Source organism: Oncorhynchus mykiss, chromosome 23 (genome assembly GCF_057628025.1).
Source record: "Oncorhynchus mykiss isolate SJ-2025 chromosome 23, ASM5762802v1, whole genome shotgun sequence".
In the NCBI taxonomy this organism is placed as follows: domain Eukaryota; kingdom Metazoa; phylum Chordata; class Actinopteri; order Salmoniformes; family Salmonidae; genus Oncorhynchus; species Oncorhynchus mykiss.
In genome coordinates, this window is record NC_143044.1 from 9744550 (window position 1) to 9756711 (window position 12162).

At 43.2% G+C, this 12162-nt stretch overlaps 1 protein-coding gene across 2 annotated transcripts in view; it reads left to right on the forward strand.

Annotated features, from left to right (window-relative positions):
- Positions 1-3482: 3482 nt before the first annotated feature.
- Positions 3483-12162, forward strand: part of LOC110502405 (uncharacterized) — a 32968-nt gene continuing 24288 nt past the window's right edge. For both annotated transcript variants that reach the window (XM_021580396.3, XM_021580397.3), the window contains exon 1: positions 3483-3794. In XM_021580396.3, the coding sequence (XP_021436071.2) occupies positions 3716-3794 (79 nt within the window). In that variant the 5' untranslated portion in view covers positions 3483-3715. The remainder of the gene's footprint in view (positions 3795-12162) is intronic.

Below are 12162 nucleotides of genomic sequence, written 5' to 3' on the forward strand. Positions count from 1 at the left end.
TCCGAAGGGGAATCCAAGGGAGTGGTGGTGAGCTGAATCCAGAACAGGGTAGCAGTGAGATGTGGAACAGGAACCAGAGTGGCAAAACTGCAGTGAGAAGATTTTTATTTGACCTTTATTTAACTAGGCAAGTCAGTTAAGAACAAATTCTTATTTTCAATGACAGCCTAGGAACAGTGGGTTAACTGCCTTGTTCAGAATGACAGATTTTTTACTTTGTCAGCTCGGGGATTCAATCTTACAACCTTTTGGTTACAAGTCCAATGCTCTAACCACTAGGCTACCTGCTGCCACAAGGCTAAACAGTGTCAGGCAGGAAAACAGGCAAAGCAGGATACAGGATCTTAAATTACAACAAAATTATAAGCATGACTGACTGAAAAGGAGATTACGATCTAGCAGAGTGGAAGTGGCAGGACTGATTATTTGTAGAGGTCTTGATTATGGAACAGATTGCAGCTGTTGGGGATTTGCTCTGACTCCAGCACACCTGTCTCCAACCACACAATCACACACAGAGAGAGAGAGAGAGAGGGAGAGGGAGAGTGTACTGGGGGAATGGCTGCAGGTCAAGGAGACACCGTATGTCCACTAGGGGGTGTGGCAGAAGCAGATGTGACAGACTCTGCAAGTCCCTGAAGGGTCCCGGAGATTTGGCAGAGCTGTTCTTGCTGCTGTCCTAACAGTACTCCTTGGTAGGCAACCACATTCCAGATCTGGGTGATCTCTGCTGGGTCCATGTTGTGGCAGAAGCTTGCTGTGATGTGATGAGGTTGGACCCATGTGCAGAAGAGACCAGACGAGGAATCAGTGGTTAAGTATAAACATAAATACTTTACTGAGAAACAGTAGCCGCAGGATCACAGTACACTAGAAAACAACAAACACTAAGTTTCGAAAACTCACTCAGGAAATGAACACACACGGTAAACAATTCAAGCTTCTGCAAAGGACCACAGAAAACACACCTCTTTTTAAAAAATAAGAAATTATTACTGTCTTGTCGCTACAACTTCCGTACGGGCTCGGGAGAGACGAAGGTCGAGAGTCATGCGTCCTCCGAAACACAACCCAACCAAGCCAAGCCGCAATGCTTCTTAACACAACGCGCATCCAACCCAGATGCCAACCAATGTGTCGGAGGAAACACTGTGCACCTAGCTGTCTGGTCAGCGTGCACTGCGCCCAGCCCACCACAGGAGTCGCTAGTGCGTGATGAGAGCACTAGCGACTTCTGAGCTAGCACTGTATTGCAGTGCCTTAGACCACTGCACCACCCGGGAGGCCCAGAAAACACACCTCTTTTAACAGGGACACACTCATGAAATAATAAGACACACCTGAGTCCAATACAAGTCTCTAGGGCGGTCTCTGTTGCCCTCTGGTGCCAGGAGGAACCATGACAACCTGTGTATAGCCAGCCGTATGTAAGACAACTGCTGGGACTGCCCCAGTGGAGCTCCTGACAGACAGCCACTATGGTGCATTAAGTTTGTTGGAACCTCGTCAGCTCGCTAATAATAAACAATAATTCATTTAATATTGACTTTGAGTGTCCCTGTGTAAGAATTTCTACAACACCCTCTTTGCTGCTGTAACAGCCTCCACTCTTCTGGGAAGGCTTTCCACTTGATGTTGGAACATTGCAGCGGGTACTTGCTTCCACTTAGCCACAAGAGCATTAGTGGGGTCGGGCACTGATGTTGGGCGATTAGGCCTGGCTCGCCGTCAGCGTTCCAATTCATCCCAAAGGTGTTCGATGGGGTTGAGGTCAGGGCTCTGTGCAGGCCAGTCAAGTTCTTCCACACCGATCTTGACAAGCCATTTCTGTATGGACTTCGCTTCCTGCTGAAACAGGAATGGGCTTTCCCCAAACTGTTGCCACAAAGTTGGAAGCACAGAATCGTCTTGAATGGCATTGTACGTTATATCATTAAGATTTCCCTTCATTGGAACTAAGGGGCCTAGCCCGAACCATGAAAAACAGTCCCAGACCATTATTCCTCCTCCACCAAACTTTACAGTCAGCATTATGCATTCGGGCAGGTAGCGTTCTCCTGGCATCTGCCAAACACAGATTTGTCCGTTGGACTGCCAGATGGTGAGACGTGATTCATCACTCTAGGGAAACATGTTTCCACTGCTCCAGAGTCCAATGGTGGCGAGCTTTACACCACTCCAGCCGACCCCAATCCCCAAACTTCCAGAGGTAGTTTGGGGATTGGTAGTGAGTGTTGCAACCGAGGACAGTAGATTTTTACGCTTTGCGCACTTCAGCACTCCCCTTTCTGTGAGCTTGTGTCACCTACCACTTTACAGATGAGCCGCTGTTGCTCTTAGACGTTTCCACTTCACAATAACAGCACTTACAGTTGACTGGGGCAGCTCTAGCAAGGCAGAGATTTAACAAACAGACTTGTTGGAAAGGTGGTATATGACAGTGCCCCGTTGAAAGTCACTGAGCTCTTCAGTACGAGCCATTCTACTGCCAATGTTTGTCTATGGAGATTGCATGGCGGTGTGCTCGATTTTATACACCTGTCCAATCAAGTCAAATCAAATTGCATTGGTCACATAGACACATGTCAGCAACAGGTGTGGCTGACATTGCCAAATCCACTAATTTGAAGGAGTGTCCACATACTTTTGTTTCTGAAATGTTTTCAAACGTCTCACTTTGGCTATCATTGATTAACAGTAGTACAGTAGCAGGCTTGAAGTGTAGTGAAACATTTCCAGATCCATTGTTTTGTTGAGATGTTATATGTTAGCAGATGCCAATACAGTCTGGCTTTAAGAATGGGATGAAATGTCAGATATCTAGTCAAGAATCTACTTGGGGATTTTATTTTGGTGTAAAAGTAGATTAGGAACTCTACTGTGAGGCAGACTGGATCATCCAGTCCATTTTCCTTTGGTATTTCCTGGCCCATGTGAGCGTTTATAATGAAAGACAGCAAAGCACATTCTCCACCCTGTCTCTCTTCTGAGATGCAAAAGTGAAACATATCTGTTTTCCCAATAGAGTAATTGACACATGATGCAGATTCCACCCCCCCTCACTTTCTCTGTGACAAGGGGGATAAAAAAGTCCTCAAGAAAATCCTCAAAGACTATATCTCAGTGAATAATACCTTATCTGGCAATTGACCCACTCTACCCTTTTCTCTCTCCTTCTATCCATCTGTTAGTATTCTCAGACATTCACCCTCAGGTTGAATTTGAGTCCCATGCTTCTCCCTAGTCTTTTCCCTTCCTCCCTCTCCTCTCTTCCTTCCTCCCTCTCTTCCCTTCCTCCTCCCTCTGGCTGGCTGCCACTCCTCCCAGCGGATCTGTGCCTGTGGTAGTGGTGTATGTTGTCGGTTGAGGCCGGCCCCCTCTCTCTCCTCAGATGGAGGAGTGAAGCTCACTGACACACATACAGACGCAACAAGCCACAGGCAGGCACGCTACCAGACAGACCGGCAGACAGGTAAGCAGGAGGCAGGCACCATGACGCAAACAGGGGACAGACTCAGCTCTGTGACAACAGATGCCTCCCACAGAACTGAACACTGAAGTTTACTTTGAGAGCCTCAGTGGAGCTGGAATAAGCAGAAAATAAGACAAATAACAAGACGGGATGAGGAGTTCTTGACTGCTGTTTTTCATGCTGAGGACGAGGGGGTATTTTACACACTTTTTCTGTAGTCGCTGAACCTGTGGAATTACATCTATGAGTCAGGGGAGGACTAAAGCCAGCATGGTATTCAGCTGGCAGAAGTCCTTTGCCATCCTGAACCCCTGGAGGAAAGGTACAGTATGCTTCATGTTGAACCTGTCTCTGTCCCTTGTGCCATCATGTTGTCTCACCCTACCAGCTAGATTTGCCAGCACAAGTTGTAATTTGAGTGTCTGATGGATGTGTGTTTGTGGTTTGAGACAAGTGTAATTTCAGTCTGAAAGTAGAGGGTGTCTTTAGCATTGGGTTGTTATGGTGTCAGGATTTTAGGAGACTGATAGTCTCATCACATAGACCAGCGGTTCCCAACTCCTCGAGTACCCCCAACAGCACACATATTTTGTTGTAGCCCCAGACAAAAAACACCTGATTAAACTAATTGAGGGCCTTATGATTAGTTGACCAGTTGAATCAGGTATGCTTGTCCGGGCTACAATAAAAATGTTTACTGTTGGGGGTAATCGAGGACTAGAGTTGCGAACCACTAACATAGACAAAAACAAACATATATTGACTCATATCCACATGGACTTTTTCTCAGTGTACAGATGAAAGTAAAGTAGTATTGTTGCCTCTCGGTCTAAGGAACTGCATCTCAGAGGGGTCACTGCAGTCCCCAGAGGGGTCACTGCAGTCCCTGGTTCGATTCCAGGCTGTATCACATCCGTCCGTGATTGGGAGTCCCATAGGGTGGCGCTCAATTGGCCCAGCGTTGTCCGGGTTTGGCCGGGGTAGGCCGTAGTTGTAAATAAGAATTTGTTCTTAACTGACTTGCCTAGTTAAATAAAGGTTAAATAAAATACAGATGTAGGATCTTAATTTGATCACTTAATTTGATCACTCTGAGAATTTTCCTGAAATGCAGGAAATGCAAACTTCTAGTGTATTTGATTTTTTAAAGTCTTCTAAATGTGTAATTTCCACTTTGAAATTTCCAATTGATTTGCCCTCATAAAAAATGTATCAACCCATAGAGAAATGTCCATTATTTATAATCCACATAATAATTTGCATTTCCTGTTGATGAAGGATTATTTTCCTGCTGTATGTCCCAATAGAATGTATTGAGGAGAACTGGACTTGATACAGTGTAATGGTCTCTTGATTAGAATAAGCAACAATATGCTCTTATATAGCTTAGCATGGTTTTAATTTGGAGCCCAGACAGAACAATTACTTTTGCTTTCCAATGGCAATATATTTAATTACTATACCATTGGGGAGTGAGACATTTTTTTATTTTTTATTATTCTCATTTATGTACCATCTGTTTGTTATATACGATCCAAGCTAAAGCAAAGCATATTGTACAGACGTGCCACCAAAAATTAGGTTGACTCTTCAAAACACGGCAGTGTCATGAAATAACCAAACTCTAAGAGGAAGGGACATTAATAGTCGGTGCTGTGGAGCCGTTTTGAAAAAAGCTGTGAAACACGTTCATATCAATCCACATCCTCATGTCTGTGGTAATTGAAGAATATCATATTACATTAAATATGGTAATCAACAGACAAAAAGCTTTATATTATATGACCATGCAAAACCAAGTGCTTTGACAAATCACATCTGATAAAGCATAATAGCTACATATTGCATGTTTAAGGGGAGAAAAAGTCTGAAATATCCTGACTCAAAAACATAGAAATTATCTTGTGTTTAGGACCTGTTAATAGTCACAGAATATATGGGGCTCTTGTGATACAGTGTAACTTCTCGTTCTCCTTCCACTCCTTTATAATGGGACTATTCTGTAGCTTACAGGTTTGTCGACGTTCCAAGAATCCGCCTCTATCAGATAACGATCTCAGCTTATGTACAGTATGACCAACACATGTTGGGAAGGATTGTCCCCACTCAGATCCTCAATTTGTTTTGTCCTGAGACCAAGAATTTCCAGCATTGTTGTAGTTGTGAAAGAGCTTAGACTCCCCTTGGCAGGAATCATGTTGTTTGCCATGATCCTTGGGTTGGATAAAAATAACCATTGTAAAGATAACGCTCACATTGTGTACAGTACATCAAGGCAAGGCATTTATTGGTGTATTCTTGTGTGGCCCTATTGTTGTCTTCGATCCCTGTTAAGTTCACAGAACGAGGATTGCAAGAGGAGGTGAAATACAATGACACTAATTATTTTGGGGGGGAAAAGGAGTTTATCACAACTCAGGATATGACCCAGATGCAGACACAGGAGATGGATAGTTTGGTTCTCAGAATATTTATTATAACAAAGGGGCAGGCAAAGGGCAGGTCGAGGGCAGGCAGAGGTTCGTAATCCAAGGCGGAGTCAATCAGGGACAGAACGGCAGACAGGCACAGGGTCAGGACAGGAGGAAAAGTCGGAACCGGGAAGCCTAAAAAACAAGAACTAGAGAACTGGCGAAATGGGAAACATGCTGGTAAGACCTGACAAAACAAGACGAATTGGCAACAGACAAACAGAAAACGCAGATATAAATACACAGGGGATAATGGGGAAAAATGAGACACCTGGTGGGGGAAGGAGACAAGCACAAGACAGCTGAAACAGATCAGGGTGTGAAAGAGCAAACATTCAGAAACATCCTTGGGCTCTTACTTTGTACATTCACTCTGGCCATCTACTCCGATTTCAGAGCACTCTCGTCTGAGTGTGCCAGAGCGCAGAATAACTGATGCATTTACGAACACACCCTCTGTGCATAGCGTTTCCCTGAGCACATAGTAAGGAATTACATCAGCAGTGTTTTAAAATGTTCACTTTATAGCGATAAACAAATTAAAAGAGTCCCCACTTGCCTCCCCGTATTCATCACCCTGACTCATAAACAACCAGGCAGAACGGCACACAGTGGAATTCACTGATATATGGAATGGAATCATCCTGTGAGGACAGGCTGACAGGTATGATTCAGATCCTGAGGAATTTGAGCACCTGGAGGGAGTAAGGGGAGTACTTTACATGTTAAACATCAGATTTACTTCAACTATGTGTGAAGTTCAACTGTGTCTTGATGCCCTAGTTTTTTCCAGTGTGATCCTGCCACAATAATTCATGATCATCACAATAATCAAAAGCCAATAGCAGTGTCGATGTAGGATTCCGTCATCAAACCTACAACAAGATTGGGAATGGCCTATTTAAACATATTAATGTTGATTTGTGTTCAATGTTGAAGTAATATGTGTTATTTAGAAACATCAGAGTTGGTTGGTGAGGGGGATTGTGGGAGGATTCAAACTCCAGACCTGAGCTGTTGGAGGAAACTAGCCCCAAGGAGACTTGACTTGAGTTAGCTCAGTCTTGCCTTATCCTAATGGCATCTGATAGTGGAGGAGTGGGGAGCGGGGTCTCTGCTAGCATCTAGCTCGCAGTCTGGGAATCCTACTTAGGGTCGACATTACGTCCAAGGAAGAGGTGGAATTGCGAAAAAAGATAGAGACATGGAGCTGAGAGGTGCCCTGGTGGGTTTCCTTGGGGGATGAGGTGAGAGATGGGGAAGGGCTGAGAGGGAAGGTGTGTCGTGGTATTTCACACCTGATCAGGGCATCTTGTTTCTGTCACCTGAACTGCAGTTGAAATGATGTCGGAAAATATGTTTTTTTGTTTTCTTTCGGGTCAATTGGATCACAATGGTGTTTTCCTTGAATTATAAATGTGTCTCTTGCGTATCCACCTCCAGTTATCATTACATCCATAACAACTTGAGGTTGAAACATGTATTCAAAAACATTTCATGACAGTGACTAGTAGTGGGCATGAAGTTCTACCAGCAGACTTATGGTCAGTCCAACTAACCACTCAAAGTGCTAACAGAGAACGGACATTCTCCAAAGCCCCCCGGCCGTAAAAATAGCACGCCTGTCACAACCTGTTTATGACCTTTCCACTTAGGATCCAAGGGGCCAACTGAATTAATAGCTTTGCCCGGGGATTTCACATGCCATTGCCCAGAGCCTGAGCTACTGGAGCCCGCCTTTTAGCATTCGGAGGAGCACACCTGCATGGGGAGATAAAACCTACTTCCAAAAACACTAAGCAGGAAAACACCCTTTTCAGTGAGTAGGAAAAAAAGTTTATTTGAAACTCTTCTTGGCCTAGTTTAATTAATGGGAGCATTTCAGTAGAAATATACTGTACATGCTCAACCTAACAACATCTGTCATTCTCTAGTTGTAAATCATCTGATTGTTGGGATCTCAGCTTCCACCCTACTGCGAGAGCAGTAGTGGAATGTTGAGTCTGCACACACACAGGTCAACACACCTCAGGGAGGGTCCGTGAAATCTAATGAAGGACACACACACACACACACACATACACACACACTGAAGAATGGTGGATATTACCCCTCCTTACAGCACATATTTTTGCCCCTCCCCAATCCGACCAGCTTCTGCCAACTGGCTGGCTGTGTTTTCCCTGTGAGGGAGTGACAGCCATCCAGGAGCTTAAACCGTTGTTCTCACAGTAGAGTGGAGGCTCCAGGCATTTGGGAGGGCGATCCATTTATCTGAACTCCCCTTTAGAGAGATCACTGTGAAGTTGATTATCCGGGGCTTATTTTTGTTGGCTAAGCTGATTGACAATAATCAACTGTGTGTCTGGAATGTGAAATTAATGTTAAGGGAAACACCTGACTCCGTCTTTTATGACAGAAAGGATGCTAAAGACGAGTCTAGGGGGGCGGACAGTGTGTAGCCTAATTATATGTTGTGGGGTTACTCAGCCTTACTGAAAACAGGCTGACTCAGCTGTCTGTTCAACTACAGTGTGGGATTTCAGATCTGTTTTGTCTTTCCGTTGATGACACCTGGATGATGTTGACACTTGCTTGGGTGCAATACCAGATCATTTGAGGGATCAAGCCAAGCAGATTGTATCACAATGGTAGTAGTTGGATTACATGGTTGAATAAGCAAGGTGACTTCAGTGTGTGATTCATGTCAATCTGGTCCCATTTCTGTCTGCTGCTAATTCAGAGGAGCTGGCAATTACTGCATTTATGAGTAAGGATAAGGTAGCATAAACAGAGAAGAAAAGAGTCAAATGTTTTTTTTATCACAAAGCAAGATTTTTGTTTTTCTAATTTCTTGAACCAGTTTCTTGATTAACTTTAATCCACAAAATAATGTTTTTAACAATCTCCACCTTTTATTAATTTCCACATTCTTGGTTTTGAAAATAGGTTCCTAGTTTCTTCAGTCCCAGAAAAATATGTTTTCTCTTAAAACCTCTTCTATTTCCTCCTAAATACAAACATAATTATTTTTCATAAGATGGCCATAAACAATAACATAGTTTTAGAAAGGTCTGGAACTCACCATTCTGGTAATAGTTAGTTATAAATTGTTATTTTGTAATTTGGGTGAACTTTAATATTGGGGGTCTTTAAAAAAAAAATCACCTAATAGCAGGAACAGCACCATCTAGTGGACAGAACCTGGTCATATCAGGATGTCGGATGAGACATAGACCTAACAACTTCAATTACTAATTTCTGTGAACAGGTGGGAAAAACATCACTGAATTCACTGAGAATACATAACAAATGGCGAAGAAACAATACTCCGACTTTGGTCCAAATCGGATGTTAGGTACTATATTTATTGAACATTAAATGAATCCTATAAATTAAAATTGCCAATTTGGGTGCAATCAATTATCTTAGTTTATCAGAGATCAAATTATATTTAAACAAAATAATGTTGCAGGAATTATCTTATTTGTTTCTAACAACAGAAATGATTTCAGAACAACTTGAGATGGTGGGTGTCGAAATCCTCTATATTGTGCTTTTTTTGAGGTGGAACAACCCCACAGCCAGATGAAACCATAACGAGCGGAATCGCTAGACTGTCACCGTTTATGTTTTTTAAACTTTTTTTAATTTTACCTTTATTTAACCAGGCGAGTCAGTTAAGAACAAATTCTTATTTTCAATGACGGCCTAGGAACAGTGGGTTAACTGCCTGTTCAGGGGCAGAACGACAGATTTGTACCATGTCAGCTCGGGGGTTTGAACTTGCAACCTACTAGTCCAACGCTCTAACCACTAGGCTACCCTGCCGCCCCATGTGACGGGTTGGGCTCTCCCAGGCTGGGCTCACTCACTCAGAGGGAATAGATTATTTGTCTGGATAGGCCAGAAAACATAACACGTTACTCCCGATGCAAATGTGGCTTCTGAAACCTGACACAGACGGGGCTTCCTGGCTTTATAAGGCATGAGACCCTAAGGCGTTCACAGAGCACTTTGCACATCAAAATGTCAATTGGTGCTGTTAAAAAAGATGGCTTGGATAAAGGGACTTCAGAAATGATTTCCTCTAAGCTTGCTCTGTGTAGACAACCTGAAACACAGCAAACCTTTAGTTCTTTGGTTTGCTATTGAGTGAGAACCTATAGCCAAAACCAGTTGACCAAAACCAGGTCAACTTCTCCAACTAAGTCATTCCAGTACTTCTGCTGAAAGATAAGGTACTGAAGAAAGAGTTTGTGGTCGAGGTTATGGAAGAAAACTGATTGGGAAATAGGGTCTCTACATATTCTGCAAACACAGGCATTGACCTATTTCTCTTGTTTGTATTTTACAAAACACATACCTCCACTTTATTCATACTCCTGGGCACATTACATTGTATTGCATTAGTCACATTCCAAGCTGCCTGGAGCTGGGTGAGGTGCTGTTTGATCTCTCTGAACAGGGAGCCAGGTCTCTAGGTCATTAATTGAAAATCCAAAGGGATTTGGATGCAGATTGCTTTCTTCTCAGGACAACAGAAGAAAATGCCCCCTCATCAGCAAATCCCTGTGCTCAATTAGAAGCCCAGCACTGCTTTAAATACTAGTGCATATCAATTCCTAGGATGTCAGTGAACTTCGAAGTACAAGGTGAATCACACCGTGTGAGAGTAAAGCTTTGGCTGCTAGCATAAACATTATGGTAATGCAGTTTACAATTTGCTTGCATGTTAAAGAAAACTCGTCGGAAATTGAGAAAAAAGGGGCCTAGCCCTAAGAAGTTAAAGAAAACTCAGATGAGTTATTTTTGGTGGGACAGTTGGGGGCTTTAGTTTACAGTAGCAGATGCAAACATTTAGCAACTTTCAACCAAAATACAACAGCCTACATGTTGTGCAGTGTGCCTGTCTATAGGATGAAGTGCAGTACACTCGTTGTCAGTGCCGACTCTAGTCTTGTGGGGGGCCCTAAGCAAAATTGAGTTAGGGGCTCACCAACTCACGGCAACATTTTTTAGTGGCCCCCCTCGATGGTGGAGAGAAAACGTTTTGTTTTAAAGTTAATTTCCTGTAATTCTGCAGATTTTGCCATGGGGGCGGAGAAAACTGCAATTTCATAATACATTTCATGCAATTCTAGTCCTTTTGCCATGGGGCAGAGAGAAGAAACGTGCAGTTGTACAGCAAATTTCTTGCAATTCTACCCATTTTGTAATGACTTATGCCATGTTAATATGATATCTGAGTGAGAATGACTAACAAATCATTGGGGGCCCCCTAGACCAGGCCATGATTACTACACGTTTATTTAGCTGGCTAGACTAACTACCAATAAAAAATTGTTTAGCTGATTGAGTGACTGTCAGTGGCTAATTGAGTGACTGTCAGTGACTGACATAGCAAGAGAAAAAACGCTGATGCATGACCACATTTTTAAATTGTGCGGTCTATTTGACTATTCTTACTCTCAATAGTAAGTTGAGACCTCGACTGAGCTCATGGAACCGGCTCTGGTAGCTGTTATGTAGGAGATCATCAATGTTGCTCTTTATCTATCTACTCCTTCTGGTCTGTTGCCATCGTGTGAGATACACCAGTTCCCATTACACTCGTATTGATAACACATGACTGACCATAGACTGACCTGATAAAGACAATGAAGAGAAAGTCAGAGCGGTACTGCGAGAGGGTTACACATGGACTGCAGTATCTCATATCTCCCCCAAGGGACCACAGCCTTATCAAGGCTTAGGGAGCTGCTGTAAATGGATATACATATGAGATTTACTAGTTATTTAGTGTACAGTCATAACCTTGAGGGCCATCCCAGACATCCATTTCCCATACTTCTGATTGGACTGCTCAGGATTCAGGAGTGTCCATGCTATGTGTTCATCTGGGAGCAATAGGGCTTGGTTAAATGTGTGGTTTTATTTGCAGTCTTGCTGTTGTTTGTACTGGTGAAACCTCTATTAAGGGAAGCACCATATGATCCTGCATACGCTTTTGTTCAGGACTCAGGCTAGATCAAGCATGAACAAGCATGTCGCTACACCCGCAGTAACGTCTGCTAAACACGTGTACGTGACCAATACAATTTGATTTGATTTGATCAAAGGCTGTATGCTCCAGACTCCGGAGACATGCTAAAGAATGACTTACCTCAGACATAACTCACACTTGGACAAGTCTTTCATCTGATGTTGCTAGGTAAT